Source organism: Equus caballus, chromosome 4, assembly GCF_041296265.1.
Source record: "Equus caballus isolate H_3958 breed thoroughbred chromosome 4, TB-T2T, whole genome shotgun sequence".
Taxonomy (NCBI): domain Eukaryota; kingdom Metazoa; phylum Chordata; class Mammalia; order Perissodactyla; family Equidae; genus Equus; species Equus caballus.
Window position 1 is genome coordinate 7,944,483 of NC_091687.1, and position 24,331 is coordinate 7,968,813.

The window sequence follows — 24,331 nt, forward strand, 5'->3', positions numbered from 1 at the left end:
AAAAAGTTCTCTTCAAGCCTCTTGTGGGGTGGGGTTGAGCAAGGGAGGAGGAAGAGGGGGGGATGTATGTGCTGGGGTTTGAATACTGCAAGGTTTGATTAAACTAATTTGTTCAATGGCTAAGGATTATTGAGAAATTGACAAATTACAGTTGCATTTATATAGACCTTGCATAAATCTTAAATATAAATACATAAACGTTTATATTTGTATATAAAAATGTGTTTTCAAATGTGTCCTTTAATGTTTTATGCAATCGCTTTTTGTAGACAGAGCCTAATTGAAGGAAAAGGAAAGCCTCTCCCACTTTGGCTCAGTGAGCTCTGCTTGGGAAGTGTAGATGTTGCACGTCTGTGAGGCCATGACCTTCACTTGGGAGTGGCTCACCCTGACTTATGGTCGCATGACCAGGAAAATATCTACAGTCTTGTAAACAAACATCCATGGCAGAGGAAAAGCGAGAGTGAGCAAGTGCAGAGGGCAGAGACTAGATTTGAGAGGAGAGAGGAGAAAGCCCAAGAAAATGAAGAGTCGTGTGAGCGTGGTGTGGGGAAGTTTCTAGCAGGGGAGGAGTTTCCAGAGAGAGCAGAGGATTTCCATTAGCCGCTTTAGAGTGTGTTAGTTATTGAGAGTGGGTGTGATGGGGAAAAGGATTTCTTTTGCCTTATGCGTGTATTCTGTTCCCACTGGACAATTTTTCCTCTAAATATTGAGGTAAAGATTTGAATTGTTCCCAATTACATTTTGAGAGGGGCTGAACCATATAGTGAGCTGGTTTTGTATTACAGTTGAAAAATTTTAATTCAGGGATGGTCGGAGGACTGCCTGACTTGCAACAATTTGGAGTCAATTTATGGAACTAATATGTAAGTGAACGAATAGAGTGTTCCACGCTGTGCTAAGTTCTATGAAGGACTTAGAAGTGGCTGAACACATGCTCTATGTCCTCATGGAACTTACTATCTGGTTAGACAGATAAGGGATATTAATCAACTGGCAACATAAGCGAACTTCAGAGAAATGGCTTTGAGCTAGGCTAGAGAGAGACGCCTCCCAATGAGGGTTTCCTTAAGGAAAGGTTAGGTTTGGTGGATAGATAGCAATCGGGATTTCAAGGAGGCCAACGCTATGGAACTGATGGCGCAGAGGGGAAATGCAGATGTAACACACATGATGTGATAACAAGGCTGTCTTGAAGGATTTCAGCTGTATCTCACTCTTCTCAAAGCCCTTCCTCATGAATTGGCTTGGTAATCCTGGGAGGTGCACCAGGTACATTAATTAGCATTTTACAGCAGAAGGAAATGAGAACATGAGATTCAGAGGCTGTGAATTGCCTAAGGTCATGTAGGGGACAAACCAGGATTTGCACTTATCATCTGACCCTTGGTCCCTTGTCCTCATGATGCGGGGCAGAGAGGGGACTGCTGTAGCAGTCTGGAGGGGGTTTGGAGTCCCCTTAGCGCCCTAGAGATATTGATGAGGATGTTGGTTCAGCTGCTTTAACAGAGACCAAAATCATAGTGACATAAATGGGAGACCTTTGCTTTTCCATCTTGTGCAAGTTCAAGCTGGCATGTAGTCCAGGGGAGTCGAGCACAGGCAGCTTTAATCCATGAGGTCATTGTGCCTCTCCTGATCCAACTTGCCCCTCCTCTATGCCCCAGGAGACTGATCTACATAGGAACATCAACCTGGTCCCTTGATTTAGCTAATGGGGAGCACTAACAAGAGATTGGACAGGATGAGGAGAGTGACACCAGGGTGTCAATGCCCCAAGATCCTCTGCAAGTTTGTCACAGCGGGCTGCATCCCTTGACCAAGATCAGAGCTCCTGTTAAGTGATCCTCCCACACAGTCTGTCTTCAATTTACAGTTGTCACTCTCTCTCCTCACCCCTGGCCAAGGGTGAGAAAGACCCCTTGTCTAGTGCTGGCTCTGGGATGCTGCACTTTCCTTTGTGGCTTTCCTCTACCCTGTGTGCATCTTTGTAAATAGGTCCCTTATTAAACCGTCCCAGCTCATGTCCTCATATCCTGGGACCCTGACTGGTACAGTCAACCAGGGATCTAGGTTTTTCTATCTTGTTTCACTACTATTATCTGCATCTACATGGTCATAGTTACTTCACCATATTCTGTCCCAGTTAAAGGGGGAAAAACAAATGGACGGTGTGTTTCCTATTCCGTAACCAACTACCACAAACATAGTTAATTAAAACAACACAACTTTATCTTACAGTTCTGTAGGTTAGAAGTCCAACACAGCTCTCACTGGGCCAAAAGCACCGTGTTGCACGGTTATGTTCTTTTCTGGAAGCAGTGGAAGATAACCCCTTCTCTTGTTTTCCCAGCTTCTAGGACCACTTACATTCGTTGCTCCATGATCCTCTCCCTCCATCTTCAAACCCAGCAATGTCAGGCCAAGTCCTTCCCGTGCTGATGTCTCTTTGACTCTCCCTTCTGCCGCCTTCTTCCACTTTTAAGGACTGTTATGATGACATTGGGCCCACCTGGGCAATCTAGGCTGATTGCCCCAGCTCAAGGTCAGCTGATTAGTACCTTATTTCCATCTGTAACCTTGCTTTCTCTTTGCCGTAAAACATATGCACCGGTTACGGAGATTAAGACGTGGACTTCTTTTGGGGGCCATTATTCTGCCTACCACAGAGGGCAAACAGCTTCCTTTTAAGGTTGTGCCCATAAAGATGCACACAACATGCTCACTAATCTCCTCTTGGCCAGAATTTAGTCACATGGTCACAGTGACTTGCAAGGAAGGTTGAGAAATAGTCTCTCTAAGTAGGCAGCCATGTGCCAGATTAAAACGTGGAGGAATCTATGACCAAGAGAAAGAAGGGGGGAGAATGGATACTAGACAGTGACTTCTAGCCTGTGCCCCATCAGACTCATTTGTTCTTGCCAGGATCTACCTTCAGTTTGCTTTCTTTTTGACCCCTTGGTGATTTGGCTAATTGCACTCAACTACTGGCCCTCAGCTGCCCTTCACATGGGATCGGTTCTAATTTAGGAGAAGATACAGAATCATTTCCTTAATGGACCATACCAGCTATCTCATAGTCACTTGTTTCCTGATCATCACAGTGATTTTCTGATGTGACCAGCTGGGTTGCAAATGTCTCTGCCTGGCCTCTGGTAACAGAGTTTCCTCACGCTCACTGGCGGACCCACATTGTGTGTGACTACTGTCCACTGTCTTGCTCTTTCTTCCATATTCAGTGTCTTAAATCCTGTCTACCTGCCCCCGTCATTGAATCTTGCCCATCTCAGTCTCCACAGGCCTGGTCACGACTCTCAGTCTGAACCTTAGCTCTCTAACTCCTGCCTTCACCCAACCGCCGCCCTGAGATGCTCAGAATTCAGTCCAGACTTCTCTGTGTTGGTCCCTCACATGCCTCAACAGATCTCCCAGTGCTAAGTAGATGTAGTGTTCCCTCAATTCAAATTTAGGAAACCATTAGAATAATTGTAACAGAGACAAAGGAAATACGTGCATGTGGATGCATGTAAGTTTTTTATATGGAGAATTAAAATGTATCTTCTAACCATAATTTCAGTTGACTATCGTGTATACATGCTTTATGTACTTTAATTTATTTTAATTAATTAATTTTTTTGGCTACTCACATCAAATTATCTTTCTTAGATGGGAGGCAGAGGCGTGCCTTCTACCATGAAAGCTGACGGAGCATCCTATGGGCAGAATACGTGGATCTAAAACCAGGAGGGGAAATAGATGTGGCCCTGCTCACAGTTGTATCCAATTGATTCACAGGCAAAACTTGCTTCCATGCCTATGACTTTGCACTCTGGTCTCTAAGGAAGTATGTTTTTACTGGATGACACAAGAGTCGTTCCACTGAATTGGTATACATACCAATACCCAGCTGTGTCAGGCTCCTCATGATAAAGGATAAACAGGCCAAAAAAGGGGCAGGGAATTATAATTTTTTCTGGGGTGATTGCTCTTGATTCTTAAAGGGTGATAAAGCTGCTGGTACACAGCGGCAGCAGGGAGGGGTGAGACCGGAATCTGGACAATCCAGTCCTGCCACGTCCCAGGGAAAGATGTAATGTAGGAGCTCTCTGCCCCTGCACGTGCAGGACCTCCAAAGGCTCAGAACCATCAGGAAAGAAGGTTTGGGTCATTCTACCCGGGAAAGAGATGCTTACTGAAGAGAGAGGGAGCATGGGATGAGTAAAGAAAGAAGATCGTACCTCCCACTATAACCTCTTGAGTAGTTAGGGAGATGAAGTCTGCAACCTCCATCTGTGTTTCTCAACATGCAACGTTTTGTATGTACTTATATTTTTTTATTATAAGATGTACTTAATTTCCTTTTTATCTCCCTTCTTTCCTCCACTATCCTATCCTTGGTGTATGTTGGTGGCAGACTTTATCATTTTGATTACAAGTTGCAGTACATCAGGGCAGAATTGTAACAGAGGTGGAAAAGGAAGAGAGCACAGCTGGAGACCAGAGCCTTAGAGCTGGATGCACTCCGGGAGCGATGGGACTGTGGGCTGGTTCCCTTGAAGACGAGGCGGATGCACTTTCAGATGGCTGAGTGAATGGACCATTATCTTGGTGGGAACATTTGTTTGTCTTTAGAAGAAAAAAATGGGATAAAAATGTATTTTGATATTAAGAGTCTAAGAGGTGAACTATAATGGAAATTTGTAATTTGTTGATGCCTGGCCTCAAAATCCTTCCTCCTTTGGTAGATTCAAAAGATACATGAAGCCAAAACCCCCTCCCACTACCAAGACCAGAGCGGGCAGGCATCCTCTCCTCTCACTCCCTGGCAGCCAGGGCACATGAAGAGGCTCAGCCAATTGGATGTTTCTACAGGGATGTTGAGTCATGAGAGAGTGACACAAGATGGAGAGACAGTTGGAAGTTAACAGGATGATGGAGAGCGTGAGCAGGCCAGCACCCTAACCTGAGTTTACTGAAGTGTGAGCTTGGATATATCGCCAGATGCTTAGCTGTCCTTGGTTACATTTTCTCCACCCATTTCTTCCATTTTATGTGCTATCAGATATTCTTTCAGTAAATTCCTTTCCTGCTTAATAAACTATAGTTGGTTTTCAGTGTTTGCAGCCAAGAAATCAGAATGGTAAAATATTTAATTGGCTTTTTATTGTTGGTTATTTGGATTCTTTGTAATTTTAACATAAGTAGTGTTGCAATGAATTATTCACAAAGCTTTTCCCCCTGAATTTAAGATTTTCTTAATATACAGGTTCAGCTGGTCTTAAGATAGATCTTGTTACACACTGTCAAATTACTTGGCAATGTGTAAGAGAGATGATTTCACTGAATCTTTGCCTTTACATCTTGAACAACTGATGGAGCAAGTAATAGAAGTTAGGATGACTTATCTGACATTACTGAGGAATGAGATTTTCACACATGTACATTTTTAAAAAGATAACCAAAGTTTATTATTCTCAACACCAAAGTTTAGAAAGCAAAACCAGTTTTAATTGCAATGTTTCCAAAGTCCATCAAATACTTCCTAACCTCATCCAACTGCGGCCCCTGGAGGCCCACAGACATGATGGGTTTATCTTGTTCTCGATTCCCCAGATTACTGTGCTTTCCTCATGGCTTGGGAATTTTCTCTTTCTCCAGAACTCAACAGCCTCCCAGTCAGAGGACAGAAACTCTTTCCTCTTTGACCCTGTCCACACTCTCTGGCCTGTTACTTGTATAGTCTCTGGGCACTGAAAAGGTGGAACAATCGACTGCTGCTATTGCAAACAGATAACCATGCTTGTAAAATTAAGCCTATCATTTGTACAGAGTTGAAAGTCAGCATCCTGGTGCAAAAGCTGAAGGGCGTTCCACGCTCTACGATGCAGTAAACAACTTAGATTTCGTGACAGCTATATTTTTCGACTCTCTGGTTCTTTCTGTGTGCCATTTGTTGGTGGAGGTTTCCAAAAGTCTTAAGTGCTGGATATGTGCAGCATTACAATCATATTTCAAGAGAGATTTCTGGGTGGTTCTTCCCATGGAAAAGTTTCATTCTGTTCTTCAGGATCTCCAGGGAAACTGCACTTTTCCTTATTAACCTACATTTTAAGAAATTTCATATTTATGTGTAACCCTAAAGCCTCTTTGTTGAATTTTTAAATCCATTTTTAGAGTCAGTCCTTAAGAGACATGGCTCCAGCTGCTTTTCCTCCTTCATACATCAATGTTGATGTATATTATTTCTTATTTGAAAACGTGGGGCCAAATTCCCTTAAAACCCCTCTGATGGATAGCTGTCACCAACAGAAGCAATGTGCTCTATTACATATCATACATGCAACAAAAATTACTGTGAAATCATAGACCACCTTGAAATAAGACAATTTCAGGATGAAATAAGACATCTTGAAATCAACAACAACAACACAACTGCTAGTCTTTTAAAAATAAGTAGCAGATTTTACAGCAAAACAGCCCGCAGACAAATTATGAAAAGTAGTGCCATTTGGGAAAAACAGAATCCTTTGGTTGGGAGCATCAACACACAGGAAAGTGGGCGTAAAAACAAGTTACATTCTGAATTGTATGCATTCCATTCCAAATAGAATAGTTTTACAGATAAAGTGAATCCAAATAAAAATAAAATATAGAACAATCTAGTGCATTCCATCCATACTTATTCCATCCTAGTATGAGATATTTATTTACTTTAGTTTAATTCATTTAAATTTATATATTTATTTTACTGTGGTAAGAACATTTAATATGAGATCTACCCTCTTAACACAATTTTCAGGACACAGTATAGTACTGTTGGCAGTAGGAACAATGTTGGATAGATCTCTAGAACTTATTCATCTTGCTTAACTGGAACTTTATGCCCATCGATTAGTAACTTCCCATTTCTCCCCTCCCCAGCTGCTCGCAACTTATTTAATGTTTAGGTTTATTTGACTGAAATGAGTATTAGTATATAGAATACTAACTTAGATTTGTACTTGTCATATGTAACTAATTATTTTTAGGTGATGAAAGGAAAGGAAGGCAAGAGGAAAGGTTTCTGAAACCAGAGACAATCTCTTTACTCCCCGTTCTCTTCCAAATAAAGTGGCCTTTCCTTGGCCCAGTTCCACTCCCAGCCACACTGGGCAGATCTACAGCAAGGAGAGACCTCGGGGAAGGAGGCAGAAGAGGCTGACCATTAGTGCTTCCCAAGTCCCGCACAGCTCCCCAGGTCCGCTCATCAGAAGCCAGAAAAGAAGGAAGAGGTGATTTTGCACTCTAACTCTGCCTAACTATAGCAGGTAGCATATTTATTTTCTTGCTCAACAATTTCATTTTTAATGGCAATGACTTGATCTTCCAACTGTTTCAGTTGATCAGCTTTTTCTTGTCTACTTAGATTCAAATCTTGGATCTTCTTTTCTAAATCTGAAAGAAGAAAATGAAGTAAATGATATATTTCCGTTGGATAGATTCCTCCTGGATACCCATGTTATACCAAACACAGGGATTTATGTGTCTCTTAAAGGTGTAGTTAGTTTCGTGTTTTGATTCAATAGATAAAACATTTATTTTCACCTGACTTCTCAAGGGTTTCACATAAATCAGAGTAGACAAACTGATATTTTTGTCTAAAATATATTTTATATCTAAAGGCATTTACCAATGTGAGTTTAAATCTAGTCAGAATTCATTAGACATGAAAGACAGATGACAAGCCTTGATTGGATTTGGGGAATTGCTTAAAAGGACTGACATTTTCATTTCTTCATTCTCTCTTGTTGATACTGAAGTCCCTGAACAGTAAAAGCACAGTGATGCCTTTTACTCTTGTCCATCCATCCATCCATCCATCTATGTATCCACTCATTTATCCATTCTTCATTCAACAAATATCTGAGAATTATATTAAACCCTAGCAAGGAGCGCATAGAGTAGTGGACCGAAGAGGTACAGAGAGCTACAGTTAACGGTGTGATGTAGACTTTAGAAACGAAACTGACCTTAGGTAGAAGTGGAACTTCTAAAAGAAGGAAGGTAAATGTTCTACTTCGCTTGGTCAGATCACACCTGGATACTCAGTCGGTTTGGGGTAATTGTCAAACTAGCATGTAGTAAGTCTTTAGAAGAAGGAAACAGATCGCTGAGGAAATTTGAAACTATCCTATGAACAAAAGTTGAATTAGGGCCAGCCTGGTGGTGTAGCGGTTAAGTTTACGCACTCCGCTTTCCCAGCCTGGGGTTCGCTGATTCGAATCTTGGGTGCGGACCTACATAGTGCTTATTAAGCCATACTGTGGCAGGTGTCTCACATGTAAAATAGAGGAAGATGGGCACAGAAGTTAGCTCAGGGCCCGTCTTCCTCAGCAAAAAGAGGAGGATTGGCGGCGGATGTTAGCTCAGGGCTAATCTTCCTCAAAACAAAAAAAAAGAAGAAAAGTTAAATTAACTGGTGATGTTTGAGATAGAGAAAAAAGATTCAGGGCATGTGCTATAGCTATTTTCAAGTATTTGAGGGCCAGAAAAGCAGAGTAAATGTGTTTTTTGTCATCCTGAGAAAATAGAATGAAACCAGCAGGTGAAATCTCCACAAAGGAAGATTTTGTCTGAATGTAAAGAACTTTCTAGAGGTCACAGCTGTTCAAAGACTAAAGAGGCTGCTCTGGAAGGTGGTGATCATTCTGTCACCAGAAACTTTCCATTTTAGCTCCTTTGGGATTGAAAAGGGGCTTCAGTATTGGAAGTGTATTTGCACTAAAAGAAAAAAAGAAAAAAAGACCCCTGTGTTTCTACCATGTAAGTTCACAAGATTGCACTGGCTACTTTTCACTTGCTCCACCAGACCCATTCTCCATCTTGCTCTGTGTCCTGGAAAGCTAGGCTTTCCGGATGACATCACCTGGCTCCCTTGACCTCTGGCTTTCATTCACACGTGGCCACTGGACAGTTCCGAGAAGCGATCAGAGGGTGGGAAGAGCAAGCAGACTCCCGCCCCGCTGAGCAGCAGGCTTCTGGCAGTTCTTACGTCCCTCAACTCCAGCTCCTGCAAGGTGGCCTCTTCCCTTCCGCTCCGGCATTCCCAGAGCTACTCCACAGCATCCCCGCTCTTGCTTCCCCCTGCTCCTGCGGGCCCAGGGAGGCTAACGCCTTCTCACTGCTGTGGGTCACCCAGTACCTCCGCACCCTTAGTCGATTCCCTTAATTCCTATGCATTTTTTGCACTTCCTCCCATCAAGAAGTCAAGTCTATTTACCTCTCCCTGTAAACCAGGTCTGGCTTTGCAAGTTGTTGTTGGGTTTTTTTCCTCTCTTTTTCTCTTCTTCTCCCCAAAGCCTCCCAGTACATAGTTGTATATTCTAATTGTAGGTCATTCTGGTTGTGCTATGTGGGACGCCACCTCAGCGTGGCTTGATGAGCAGTGCCATGCCTGTACCCAGGATCTGAACCAGCAAAACCCTGGGCCTCCAAAGCAGAGAGCGCAAACTTAACCACTTGGTCACGGGCCGGCCCCTGCAAGTTGTTTTAACCAACAGAAAGCAGAAGAAATGATGTTGCAGGACCTCAAGAGTCTCGCAGCTTCTGTGCTCATTCTCATGGAACCCTGAAACAAGCATGCTGTAAAGCAGCCTGGGGTGAAAGACCCGGTAGAGAGAGGTCCAGCATCTTAGCCAAGCCTGGCCCCTGGCAGACCTGCCAGCCGCCTCATCAGCCAAATGCAGCTGCTTGAATAGATAACAGAGACAACTTCGCTGATAAAAACAGGATCCAGAATTACATACAAGCGTGCTTCCCGTTTCCTGCTGGGACCTTGACTGACACAAAGCTCTACGGAGGGACCCTGGCTGTAGCCTGGGGCCCATTCTCCCCTCCCTGCATTTTGACCCAGCATAGGTAAGTAAGGACTCCATTCTGGGATCCCGTGGGCATCTCTTCCTAACAGATGGAACAGATCATAGCCCTTGTGGTTCAGCCCCTTCTCAAGTGGCAGACTTGGGAAGATGGCCAAACCCATGTCTTATTTTCCTACCTTATTGAGTTGCGAAAACAGTTTTAACATGGAAAGAGAAAAAGTGGAATGCATTATTTTGGATTTCTCCTCAGAGAAGTCTAACTTCAACTTCTCTTCCAACCTAATTTCAAGAACTGTGAAAGTTTTAGTCTACAGGGATGAGTAGAAAGAATTTGGACCCTGACAGAAAATATAAGACAGAAAATATTCTCGCCATGTTTTTGCTCCTATAGTAAGGACTGAGGTCTGGGAATAGCCGAAACTGATTTTCATGATATTGCCCATGGAGGGTAAGGTAAAAAAACATTCTGTCATTTTTAATCTTTCCTAGTATTTCTTTTTTTAAATTATTAGGACAATACTGAAAATTAAAAATATTACTACCCACAAGCTCACTTTTTAAAAAGTTTTTAAATGTAAAAAGTGTGTTCCTCTTCACTCTCCCTCTCCCCAGAGATAACTCATGTTAACAGTTTGGTATGTATTTTTCCTGACTTTGGGCCACACTAACGTTGCATTTTCATTTTTTTCATGTCATAGTGATGATATAAGTGGCTGTAAAGCCAAAGACCCATTTTATAACACAGAAGCATTTGTAAGTGAGGAGTTTTGGTTATTTTAATGCTTTGAGAGTTATTGACATTCCAGATGAATATGATTAATTTTAAAGTTTTGGGAGACAATAAATACAACCATCATTTGGTATTTCTTGATGATTTAGAGGCAGTTAAGGACATGAGGACTGCCCAGAAAAATCATGAGTATCCATAGTGAAAAAGATTCTGATTAACTTTCTGATTGTACATATTCTATGTTTACTACACTTTGTGTGCATCGAAATTTCCATTTTTATCAAAATCCTTGTCCAGAATATGATTCCTTCCAGATGGCTACCTACAGATCTATGCTAGATGACCCAGTGCCCTAGACTCTAGATTTTCCCATCTCCACAAGAGTTACCTGCGTGAGAGGACAGAGGAAGCGGCACAGGTTAGGAGAGGGGTTTCCATCGCAGCAGTATCGATACCTTGGCTGAATAATTGTGTGTCGTGGGGGGATGCTGTGTGCATTGTAGGATGTTTAGCAACATCCCTGGCCTCCATCTACTAGCTGTTAGTTGTACTCCCTAGTTGTGACAAGCAGAAATGTCCTCAGACATTTTTGTCCCCAGGGGAGGGGATAAAATCACCCTTGGTTGAGAATCACTGGGTTAGGAAAAGGGCATTTCAAGGTGACCAAAGGCAAGCTCGGTCTGTTCTGATTCACGCCGAGTGGATGGCCTTTAGTGCCTCAGAAGTAAAACCATGCAAGAAGCCTGGGTATGTGGCGGTCCCCAAAGCACAAACCCAATTCCTGTTTCTCTCTCCTAGTGACCTCATATGTGGTTAAACTGCGTCAACGCTAAATAGAAATTGGTATAAATTATACCAGGAAGGTGGAGAATTATGTCATTATTGTCAAATTGAAGGAGTGGAGAAAAGAATAGGTAGAACTACCATACGATCCAGCAATCCCACTTCTGGGTATATATCCGAAGGAAATGAAATCCGTATCTCAAAGAGATATCTGTACCCCCATGTTCATTGAAGCATTATTCACAATAGACAAGACATGGAAACAAACTGAGGGTCTGGGTCTGTCAACAGATGAATGGATAAAAAATGTGATCTATCTCTCTCTCTCTCTATCCCCATCATCAGAAAACATTTGTAAAGCATGTACACATGCACGATGTTTGTCTGATACTGTTCTCTATCTATCTATCTATCTATCTATCTATCTATCTCCAGGGCTTGGGGGTGGGGGAAATGGGAAGATCTTGGTCAAAGGGTACAAACTTTCAGATATAAGATGAATGAGTTTGGGGATCTAATGTATAGCATGGTGCTAAGTATAGTCAATAACATTGTATTGTATATGTGAGTAGGTCTTAAGCATATTCACCACAAAAAGAAAAAAGATAACTATGTGGAAGCGATGGATGTGTTTAACTTAATTGTGGTGATCATGTCACAATGTATACATCTATCAAATCGTCACTTTGTACGCTTTCCATAGGTAAAATTTTATTTGTCAATTATATCTCAACAAAGCTGGAAAAAAAGAATAGATACCTGTTATTCTTCTTATCTTGTCCTCTGCATCTCCAGCCAATTTTTCTGCAGCATCTTTTAGTTGTTTCACTTTTCCTACTGTTTCCTTTGTCAGTCCTGTAGCGCTTGTCTTACGTTGAAGAACAGCATATTGATTTTTTAGCTCAACAAACTCCTGTAACAGAGCACACTCCCATCATCAGAAAGTATTTATTTATTTATTTCCACAGAAATGCAAATATGCACTTTTTCTGGCATAGCCATATAAGAAAGTATTTATAAAGCATGTACACATGCATGATGTTTGTCTGATACGGTTCATAAAGAGAATAAGAGGAAACCATAATCCAGTCAATATCTGGAGTCACTCTGATATATCCAACAAGACTTTTATTTGCATAGTTTGTTTATTTTCAGGTTGAAAAAAAATCTCAGCTTTAGTTAATTAAAAATAAAATTTCTTTGTTATAAAACATCAATCATTATTCCATGTAAAGGCAACTCTTTACGAGGCACTAAGTGTCTTGGACTGTGTTAAGGTGAGGACAGAGCTGAGCCAATACCGTCCTTGACAAATCTTTGGTTCAGTTGCACCAAACAGCTGCACGTGCAAGATGAAGGACAGAGGGAGTGGCAAAGATTTAGATGCAGCAAGGATCCATCATTTGGTTGGCACAAAGGTAAGAGACAAATGAGGTATAGGAAGGGAGGCAGGAAAGGAAGTAGGAGAGTTAGTATGAAGATCTCCCTTGGAATTAGAATGGAAATCTTTAGGGTCAGCATGTGGTTGACAACCTAGAATGTTCAATAGGTGAATAAAGGCAGACCCAGGAATGGAATACAGAAGTGGGCAGAGGTGGGCAGGGAGTACCTATCTCAACCTCTGTTCCATAGGAAATGTTCCCAATGCCCAAGTCAGTGGGAAATTTACTCAGCACATTAGGAAGAAAAAGCAAGAGAATAGACCAATTGTAAAAAACACTCGAACATTTTCCTTTTGTTTAAGCTACTATATTAATGTGACCAACCAAAGATATCCTGCTAAGAAAAAGTGTTGATAGGTTCTTTCAGCAACCTAAATTAATGGGCCATTTTCCATAACTGTTTAATTAACTCTGATTTTTGTAACTTGATCTATTCTCTTTGGCAGGTGACTTTTGCTTCTTGTTTTCATCATATGTTATGGGACTTAACTAGAGTAAAGGGGAAATACATACAATATAGACTAGTGACATAAATTGTGAAAGTTTGGAAGGTCAGGAAAATTTGACCAGGACACCACTAGCAATCCCAGGGTGAGCGGATGGGGGAGTAAACCCTCCAAGATGATTTGGCCAAAGGACTTCTGTCTTCTCCAAAGACAGCTCTACACTCAGGAAGAGGCTTCATGCCCATCGGGACCCTACATACACCACCGAGCACAGGCCAGCACTACGGGAAATGTTGATAAATGGTACGAAAATCTGAGGATTATCCAGGTTTTGTAGATTTGAAGGATTATCCTTCAAAGAAGCTCTGTTTGTCCGCTCTTGGTAGCAGTCGTGGGTGTACCTCCTCAAGGCCCCCAGCCTGGCGTCGGGCTGACTCCGCCTGAGCTTTCACACGGCTGGCTTGGTCTCGATTCCTCTGTAACTTGGTCCACAGCTGGGAAAGTCCATCCTCTAAGGCTGACTGTTGCTTCGCTAAGTGCAGCTCATTCTTAGTCTCCTTGGCTTGATTTTCAGCCTGTTGTTGGTTCAAAGACCAGAACAAAGAAAGTCTCTTTATGTAACAAGAAAATATATAATTACCCCTCAGAAAATAAGCTGGGTGTAAAGGGAAAAAAATCATTCCTTCACTTTTTCTGTTCCATTCATAAAAAGAAGTTAAAATATTTCAGGCATACAACAGGATCTAAAAGAAAATATGACACATATCCATGTGCCTACCAGCCAGTGTAAGAAGAAAACATTGCCCAGGAGTCAGGGTCCTCATCATGTTCCACTCCGCATCATATCTTCTCTCTCCCCTTAAAGGTACCCACTATCCTGAATCTAATATTTGTCATTCCATGTACTTTGACATGCTTTTTTATGATATCATATGCAGTATTTCTAACAATATATCGTTTTCCATTTTTAACTTTATTCAAATATATCACACTGTATAGTTCTGCAACTTGAATTTTTTAATTCAAAATATGCTCGTACAGGTCATCTAGGTTAATTTGCATAGGTCTTGTTTATTCATTTTTACCAATTTAAAGCATTCCATTATTGGAATACACTACAATTTATTTTTCTATTCTCTGGCTGATGCAGGTGACTTCTAATTTTTTTTCCCTAACAAACAATAATGAGCATCTTATACTTGGATCTTGTTTCAATGACTATACTTGTCTTATCTAGAAGTCCTGTTCAAATATTTTTCACATCTGACCAGCCTTTTGTTATGTCATGTCTCTTGTTCTTTGGTCAAACTTTCATACTTTCTTTGATTTCCTTAAACATAATAACTATTCTTATTTTGTATTCTATATCCAATAACGGTAATATCCACAGTATCTCGCATTCTGATTCTGTTGTTTACTGTTTCTGCTGACTCTTGCTTAGGGCAATTTGTTTCTGTATGTGTTTTGCGGGAATTCTTTGAGGCTTGGTTTTAAGGTGCATTCCTTCAGAGGGGATTTCTGCTTGCCTCGGTCAGGCATCTGAGAGCACTACAAACTTAGGACCACTTTAAATGACATTTTAACCTTGGGTTGTTGGTGCTACCCGGGTAGTGCGAATTCTAGCCCCAAACTCACGTGAGAGTCAGCTTGTGGTCAGCAATTCTTAGCAAAGACTCTCCTCCTCCACCCAGAAGCAACTGTCTATACTGGCTTTGGCTCTCTCTGTCTCTCTGTCTCCCTCCGTGTGTGTGTGTGTGTGTGTGTGTGATAGTTTAACATTTCACTGGGGGTTTTGCCTTTTGGGGTCCCAGCTCCATGCAGGGGTCTTATTCCTTCCTTGCGTGGGCTCTGTATTCTGTCTGTAATGCGTGGTGGCCATTAAAACCAGGGGTTGGCAGATGCCCTCTGCCTGCTGTCAGCTTCATGCTTGATTACCTCTCTAGGTTATGCCCTCCTGTCATTTTCGGCCTCTGAGGATCTCCTCCACTTCTTACTAATTCAGCTATGCATTTTTTAAAAATTCAAATATCTTATCTAACATTTTTAGCTTTTTCCTACTAGGAGGGTTTCTTAGGGTACTGGTCCGCTGTATTGTGAGCAATGGAAGTCCCTTCCTGTGCTCTTGGGTGTAGGAGTTTTTCTAGAGCAGGAATCTGCAAACTTTTTCTGCAAAGGGTCAGATAGTAGATATTTTCCACTTGTGGCCCATACAGTGTCTATTACAACTATTCACCTCCCTGCCATTGCAGCACAAAAGCAGCCATAGACATTATGTGGCCATATTTCTAATCAAACTTTGTGACTTTGGCTGCAGACAGAGTCGGTGGGCCCATTTGCCAACCCCAGTTCTAGATAACATGCCTAGAAGGGAAACACCTGGAGGCCGTCTTTATTTTTCTGCTACCCTATACATGCAACCTCTTCATAGCTGACCTCTTTATTTCCTGATGTGCTGCTTCCTGTTCTGTAGCTTTCTGCTTCTCTGCTCTAGATGCGGGTATTTAGATATTCAAAACCCTGCTGAAGAAGGAGACTGAGCCCCTCGCCATCTGCTGGGAAGGGGATGTGCCATAGGATGGAGCCCTGGAGGAAGAGACTCACACACCCCCCCTGGGGCTGGGTCCTGTCCTGTCCTCCAACTGCCAGGCTTCCTCCCCCAGATCCATCTCATGGATTAGATCATGGCCTTGCTCACGCCGAACTCTGGATGGAACCTTTTCTTTTGAATAAGATATTCTTTCAGTCTTAGGATACTCTGATGAGATTTTTATGCAAATTTAGTTACAAAAACCTGGCAACAATTAACTTTATTTCTTTGATTTGTGAGCTTTAAAAAAGTCTATTACTTTCCCTGGTATCAGAAAGGATAAACTCTGGCCTCTAATCTACCACTAATTAGCTGCGTGACCTTAGGCAAGTCACTTAACCTCCCTGAGTCTTAGTTTCCTCATTTACAAGCTGGCAGCAGCACCTGCTTCGTCCATCCCCCCCAGGCTTGGTCAACTATGAAATGAAATGATGCTGGGAGAGCTCTGTAGAACATTAATTAAATGCATAATATTACCATAATCTTATTTTATCCTCACAATAATCTCATCAGACAGGTAAGGCAAGCGTGATATTGGCATCCATAAAAACTGTACAGTTCCACACTCAAAATCTATTTCAGGTTAGTTTCAAAGAAGACAGAGAAATACCTGCAGCACGTTCTTTTTTAATTTTGTTATCTCGGCCGTCAGCTGTGTGATGGTGGAATTTGCCCGTCCTTGAGTGATTCGAACTTGTTGCAACGTATTCGACATTTTGTCGAGATTTAATAGAACATGGGCTGCTTTTCTGCGGTAAGATATTAACATATCAGATTAGATAAATATACAATTATTCATTTATTTCACCTTGAGAGTTCGCTCGATTCAGCCAAAAACTTTCCTGAATTATTTATAATGTAAATTTAAATTACTCTTAAGCCAGGCAAAGTGCTGAAGTCTTCATTTTGAGAAATAGGTATATTTAAATGCCAATAAAAACACAGATAAATGCATATCCAGTAGACGCAGATTTTGCCAGATATGGAAATCGAGGATACAGTCTTGTTTCTTCTTAATTTGTCATAAGCAGAGAGGTTTGGTGGAAATAACCGCCAAGCTTTGAACAAAACAACTATCCTCGGCCCGTTCCAGTTCCCTAATTTCTCAAACTTAAGCAAGACTCTCTAAATCCTTATCAGAGTGGGGGTGGGAGAGTCAAGAGGCTCCACTGAGGGCAAAGGGAACTAAAAGGCCCTGCGAGTTCAGGCCGTGTTTATTCAGGTTTATTTAAGCTTCGCTGACATTCCAGCCGCCCAGGGGCCCAGTCAGAGGTTAAAATCACAAGCATTCCAAGTGATAGTCTATTTTACAGAAATGAGCCCACCTCAAGTCAACATTCGCCAGAGGCTTAGAACTGTGGGCTCCAAACCACCTTCCGGAGAATGTACCAAGTGCGGGAAATGTCAGGCAGACCTCCGCAGGGGCATAATTTCAAACGCTTGTGCCCAGAGCAAAAATAGCTGAATTGCAAAACAGAGTCCCTTCCCCATCCAACCCATCCTCTCCTCCCAGTGGTAACCTCTCTCTCTTTTTTCAAAAAGACTAGTTTTTCAGAGCAGTTATAGCATCACAGCAAAATTGAGAGGAAGGTAGAGAGATTTCCCATATACCTCCTGCCCCTATACATGCATACTCTCCCCCACTATCAACAACCCCCACCAGAAGGTACAATTGTTAAATTGATGAACCTACATCGACACACCATAATTGCCCAAAGTACGGAGTTTACCTTAGGGTTCACTCTTGGTGGTGTACCTTCTACGGGTTCAGACAAATGTATAATGACATGCATCCATCATTAGAGTATCTGATACAGTATTTTCACTGTCCTAAAATTTCTCTTTGCCTCACCTATTCGTCCCTACCTTAACCCCTGGCAACCACTGATCTTTTTACTGTCTCCATAGTTTTGCCTTTTCCAGAAGGTCCTCTGGTTGGAATCATTCAGTATGTAGTTCTCTGTGTCTGTGCGTCTTTCCCTCCAGTTACAGTGGGGATTCAGGAGCCTTCCCTTCTCCGAACACCCCCCCCCCCCATATCTTTTTACTGTATTCTTTATTTTTCCTTTAGATTTTCAATGTACGTTATAGTAAATTTAGAAAGTACTAAAAGAAAAAAAAGGAGAAAATACCAGGAAGGGAAAAATTTATCAGTAATATTACCACCCTTTGAGATATTGGCATATTCCAGCATTTTTGTCCTAAGAAATTTTTTCTTTCCATGATTGAGATCCTTTCCATGTATAATCTGATAATCTGTTACCTTCTTTTTAAAAGCATTAATATTACACTGTAAGAATCTCTGCATGTTATTAAAAAATCCTTCATTGGGCCAGCCCTGGTTAAGTTTAGTGCACTCGGCTTCAGCAACCTGGGTTGGGTTCCCAGGCATGGACCTATACCACTTGTCTGTCAGTGGCCATGCTGTGGTGGTGGCTCACATGCAAAAAGAGGAAGATTGGCAGCAGATGTGAGCTCAGGGCAAATCTTCCTCAAAAGAAAAAAAAAAAACCTTCATCAATATTACTTCTACTGCAGTCACTTAATCTTCCTAGCTTTAAATATTAAAACTGGAATGAGCAGGACTTTCAGTTGAGTCTGGTACACTTCATTCATATAAGTGGATGATGGAGACAGTGAGGGCAATTCAGGTCTGAATTCTGCGAGGCATCCCAAAATGGTGGTGGATGTTGATGATGTCACCATCATCCAACCGACCCTATGACCTTGCCCCACAGCAGCCCATGCTCGTAAAAACATCAGGATGGCTTTTCCTCTTTGCTTGGCTAAGTCAACAAGGGCAAAAGGAAGCAAGAGTTAGTGCACTCTGTGTACCGTATATATCATTTACTCCTGTATTCTTTCTTTTTTTTTTAAGATTTTATTTTTTTTCCTTTTTCTCCCCAAACCCCCCAGTACATAGTTGTATATTCTTAGTTGTGGGTCCTTCTAGTTGTGGCATGTGGGATGCCGCCTCAGCATGGCTTGATGAGCAGTGCCATGTCCGCAGCCAGGATTCCAACCGATGAAACACTGGGCTGCCTGCAGTGGAGTGAGAGAACTTAACCACTCGGCCACGGGGCTGGCCCCTACTCCTGTATTATTTCTGCGGCACTAGTGCGTTTCTTCTATCTCTCACCACCACATCTTTTTAGCATAGTCTTTTTCTTAAATATTGATTTCCAAAATACTGCTTCCTATAGTAAATTTAGAAAGCACCGAAAATAGGTAAACAAGAAGGGAAGAATGCACAGATATTCCCACCACCTGTTACGATATTGGCGTCTAATTAGTACATGGCGTTTATTGGTATAAAAAGGTAACAGATCACTGGGAAGGAATTCAGGAAAACAGGAAACAAGCATCTCTGAATGCTGCCTCCCAATTTCCCAGCTTCCTGCGGCAGCTCCACACACAGCTTAGCCCTCAATTTGGACAACGAACTATTGGAGGATAATTTCATTTGAACGTTAGAGCTTCTCAGGCAAACATATTTCAGTGACCTTTTAGCAGATGGCCTGTTAGAGCGAGATGAGAACATGAATACTGTACTTACTTGGCTCCTTTTGCCTTCACCAAAACCTTTCGGGCTCCCTCTGCTGCTTTATTTAGCCTGTTCTCGTCTGCCCTGTAGTCCTCACAGAGTTGTGTAAGTTTCCGTATTTTGTCAAGTTCATGGGTTAGATTTTGTGATGTTACTGGTAGGCGGATGTCGAGTACACGATTTGCAACCTTCTCTATGTCCTCTGGAGGCACGTTTTCCTCTTAAAAAAGAAGGTGGGTCTTAGGTAATTGTGTCTCCTTGTCAAACACTGTATCTTGTAAATATAACCACAGTGAGTTCTAAGCCAAATGCACTTGCATTGGACTATGAGTCCCCAGAATACAGGGGTTAGAGTGTATACGTCCCATAGAGAATTCTTCATCCTCCATTTTCCCTTCTCTCTGAAAGAAACACTGCTCATGTCATGCTGAATATATGCAGTATAAATGCTTGTTGGAAAAATAAAATCTACAGTCTTGGGGGGCTGGCCCGGTGGTGTAGTGGTTAAGTTCACATGTTCTGCTTCAGCACCCAGGGTTCGTGGGTTTGGATCCTGGGTGCAGACCTACATACTGCTCATCAAGCCATGCTGTGGCAGCGTCCCACATAAAGTAGAAGAAGACTGGCATAGATGTTAGCTCAGTGACGATCTTCCTCAAGCAAAAAGAGGAAGGTTGGCAACAGATGTTAGCTCAGGGCCAATCTTCCTCACCAAAAAAAACCCAACTCCAGTCGTGGGATATTGTGTATGTTCTACAAAATGTCCTTGCAAGACTTTGTTTACTTAAGTACAGATTCAAAAGCAATTAAAATGTTTAGATGCCTGTCATTAAGATTTAAACACAACAAATGTGACAACGGGGAAGCACTGGGTTTGGACTCTGCAAAACTCGACTCTAAGCCTCCATGACATTAAAGAAACTCACAATGTTCGCTCATCTGTGTAATTGGGTAACTATACCCGATGCTCCTTCTTGGAGGCCTGTCCTGAGAAGGGAATGCAACAATCCAGAGTAAAGGGCCATGTGACTAACACATCATAAGGAAACTTTTAAATACATCTCTGCCCTGCTTTTCAGAAAAATACAATTGGCCCCCTTTGAGAACTAAAGTGGAAGATGGCTTGTCAGCGTTTGGGGTGATAACTCTTTGTCACTCTCCGGCTCCTTATTGAGGCACAGATGCTAAGTCCCATGGGGGAAGTTAGAGGTTAATGAGACACAGATCTGATCCTCAAGGGGTTTACCCCTCACCTGGGGAAATCTAAGTCATTCTATAGAATGCTGATCACATAAGAACAGGAGGGATAACTTTAAGACAAAATGATGTGGGGTCTGGAGGGAGGAGAAAATATTTCAGGAAGCACTTCAAAAAGGCATTTCAGCTGGGCTTCAGTGGAGAGCAGAGATTAAACTTGCGGAGACGCGGGGTGAAGTGAGGGGTCAAGGTATTCGAAGCCGAGGGAACCGCTCAAAGGGAAAGCTCAGGGTGGAACAAGAAACGGTGCCCGCGTCACTCTTGGCGGGAGAGTGGGGTGTCTAAATGGGAAGAGCAGAAGTTCAGAAAGGCTGGGAGCAGATCACACAAGCCCCTAAACGTGAGGATGAGGAAATTGGACTTTGTTAGGAGGCAGTGGGAGCCATCGATGGTTTTTAGCATTTGCGTGACATGACATGAATAAATATCCTTTTTGCAATCATTTTTGCTTTAGCTATTTTGTTTAATAAAAATAAAAGGAATATTTTACTTCCTGTAATGTTTTTGAAAAAAACTGACAAGAATTGTTTTGTGAATAAACTAAAACCATATCTTAAACAGAATCAGGGGGTTGGCTCTTTAAAGAAATAGTAACTCTTTTTATATACAAAAAAGTTCTAATAAAAAGTGAATTTAGTTTAACTACATACTCAGTCATCAAGCATTCATTGGCATTTATTATGAGATTATAAATGCAACTTTTTTATATGGGACTTTCAGGGGAAGTGACACATAACTTGGTTAATAAGGAATTCAGACCACAAGGAAAATATCAAGATGGTCAAAGAAAAGATGAATGGTGTGGCCACCATACAATGTAATGATAATTTTACTTGTACTTTATAGCAAAGAGAAGAGAGGAAGAAATGGGTGAGTGAAGGGCACTGCTTCCTGCTGACCAAGGGTCTTGGGACCCTGACCAGAGAAGTTTCTTTTATGGAACAGGATTGTTCTCTACACCGAGTCTAATTTTTGTTGTAATAATTGGGACACGGTTTTTTTTTTTTTTCAATTCCTTGAATTGAAATAATAAATAAAAATACATTTCTAATAAAAAGTGAAATTTTTATTAGAAATGTATTCAATAGCAATGAGAAATAGGACTAATAAGGAACAGACTCCATGACCCAGTAAACTAGGTGGAAAGCAGGCGGAACCTGCTGTCTGAACCACGGCTGGGACTCATGGACCGCATTCTACCATTTTCACACAATGGGTCCAGGAGCTTTGATTTTGTTTCTGTTTTGGTGCCTGAATTGCCTTCTATCTGCAGAAATCGCTAACGTGTTCCTCAACCCAGCCAGTTCCAGGATCCACGTCAGGTGAATACCAATCCATCTAGTTAACATTGAAAATTTGCTTTTGAACAAACAAACAAACAAAATATGCAGTAGACTGATTCCACCCCCATTCATTTTCACTGACTATTTTGGTCATTTTTATTGATGATTTTTACTGCCTCATTTTTTTGTTATCTTAAAAATCAGGACTAGAAGCTTGCTCATACAATTTCTAGAAACATCGAGATGGAAAAAATACTTGACCATAGGGGTCTCTTATAAATATTAAACAGATTAATGAAGTGATTGCAAAGATTGCAATAGATATCCCAACTGTCAAGTAATTCCTGTGGAGAGAGTTAAATTATCGAATTTGGAAGATGGCTATGAAAAGGAAGCCTCTTAAGATTAATTCCATACAGGTTTGTACCCAAACTGCAGTGTGCACAGAAAGTGAGGTTTCAGGTCAATTTCTAGCTGTACTATTTGATTTTTATCTTTAACTAATAATCCTCTGGAGTTTAAAACAAACCTCTCCCAACTCAAGGCACAATCAAGGCTTGTAAGTTCCTAATTCTAACAGCAATTCACAATAATAATAAATCAAGTAGTTCCCCTTGGTGAGTCACGGAGAGCCCATAGGAGACTTGGAAACTAGTCAATAATACTCAGTAACCAATATTTTAGATGCCACTGTACTCCAGTATTTGATAGACTAACCCCAAATTAGCGTCCTTTGATCTCATATACTCTGTCAGCAGAGAAAATTATGGAATCCTAACATTATGGAATTTGATACAGCCCATCATGCTGGAAGTTTTCTTTAAAAAAAAAATAGAATAACTTTAAACACCAAGTTTATTTGTTGGGAATTTTAACTAAATTCTAGAATTTATTACTAAATAAATCTTATATAGAGAGCCATCATTTTTTTGGTACAGAGTTAATATTTCGGGATTATTTTCATTAAGAAATTTTAAATGAAAGGGTACATCAGGATTCTGATTTAGGCATGTGATTTGCAATTAGCGTAATTTGGAATTCCTTGTGACGTTTGAGTATCTATTGAGTCATTTATTTGAGTATCTATTTTTTTAAAAAAGAAGAAGAAACAAAAACTAGTCCTAATATTTTTTAAAAATTACCTAACAAAAACTTTTTCAGTTTTTTGATTAAAAGATTCAGTTTTTCTTCTTCAGATTCACTTTGGTTTTTCATATTCCTCAGTTTCTCACTTAGCTGTAAGGCATTGTTCTTGGAGACTTCTGCCAGTTTACTTATATTTTTGATCTGGAATAAGAAAAAATGACAATGAGTAAAAACACACAATTAGGCATGTTTTGTGATGTTTAATTACTTAGCTGGACCAAATAAAACTCTCAGTAAAAATAAAATAGAAGTCTAGATAATTAAACACCACATTCATTTTAAAGAACTCTTTTAAAAGGTGATATTGTTTTCATTACATTTTCTTAATAACGTGAATTTATCTTTAAAACATTATTAGTGATCAAAATTATTGTTCGAAAACAATATTGATCTAGTACTAATGACCTGTCCTGATACAAATCTAAAACACAAATTTTGTTTTAATGAGACTTTAGCACCCTATAGTATCAACATATTTCATAGAAATTACTTGGGACTACTTGCTTACTGTGGGCATTATGTTTAATAAGTTGAGAGCATTTTCTTTTATATAAGTTAAAAGAGTTAATGTTCCAAACATTCTTCAAATTCTAATAATGTACTTTATTTGAAAGCTAAAAAGAAAGCATTCTTCCTATTGATAAATGAGCTTGAACTCAGAGCAGGCTACAAAGATAAATTCCAAACATGCTATACACCTGGTGGGGGAATGAACAGACTAAAAGGCTTGCAGCCTAGAAGTGCAAATTCTCAACTGTGTGATTTGAGAAAGGTTATGGACTTTTTCTTGGAATTCCAACAAATTAGAGAAAGAGAAAAAACAGAAAGCAAGAGGACAATATCACCAACAAGCTGAGCTGTATTGAATAAATTAATTGTGACAGAAGTAGGGCTAATTAGGATCAAACATAATTAGGGAAAAAAAAACCCTCCCTTTATTTCCACACAAAAAAAGCCTGCTTAATCTGAGTCATACAGATTTTGTGGAAAAGGATTTAACCGTAGACATTGGCAAATGATGAAACAAAAAAGAAACATTTACATGATTAAAAATATGTATCATAATTTTTTGGAGTTATTCCTTAATTCTCTAGAACTTTTTAAACTTTAAAATGGATAGCAGTTGCTGAGAGAGCAGATTCTAAAAGTTCTCATCACACACAAAGAATGTATCTATGTGCGGTGGTGGATGTTAACTAAACTTACTGTGCTGATCATTTTGCAATATGTACATATATCAAATCATTATGTTGTAC

At 40.8% G+C, this 24,331-nt stretch overlaps 1 protein-coding gene across 11 annotated transcripts in view; it reads right to left on the reverse strand.

Annotated features, from left to right (window-relative positions):
* Positions 1 to 5,441: 5,441 nt before the first annotated feature.
* LAMB4 (laminin subunit beta 4) overlaps positions 5,442 to 24,331 on the reverse strand; it is a 111,749-nt gene continuing 92,859 nt past the window's right edge. For all 11 annotated transcript variants that reach the window (XM_070264324.1, XM_070264319.1, XM_070264323.1 and 8 more), the window contains 6 exons: positions 23,072 to 23,216; positions 19,402 to 19,609; positions 16,456 to 16,594; positions 13,660 to 13,833; positions 12,130 to 12,283; positions 5,442 to 7,434 (listed from right to left, as the gene is read on the reverse strand). In XM_070264324.1, the coding sequence (XP_070120425.1) occupies positions 7,295 to 7,434; positions 12,130 to 12,283; positions 13,660 to 13,833; positions 16,456 to 16,594; positions 19,402 to 19,609; positions 23,072 to 23,216 (960 nt within the window). In that variant the 3' untranslated portion in view covers positions 5,442 to 7,294. The remainder of the gene's footprint in view (positions 7,435 to 12,129; positions 12,284 to 13,659; positions 13,834 to 16,455; positions 16,595 to 19,401; positions 19,610 to 23,071; positions 23,217 to 24,331) is intronic.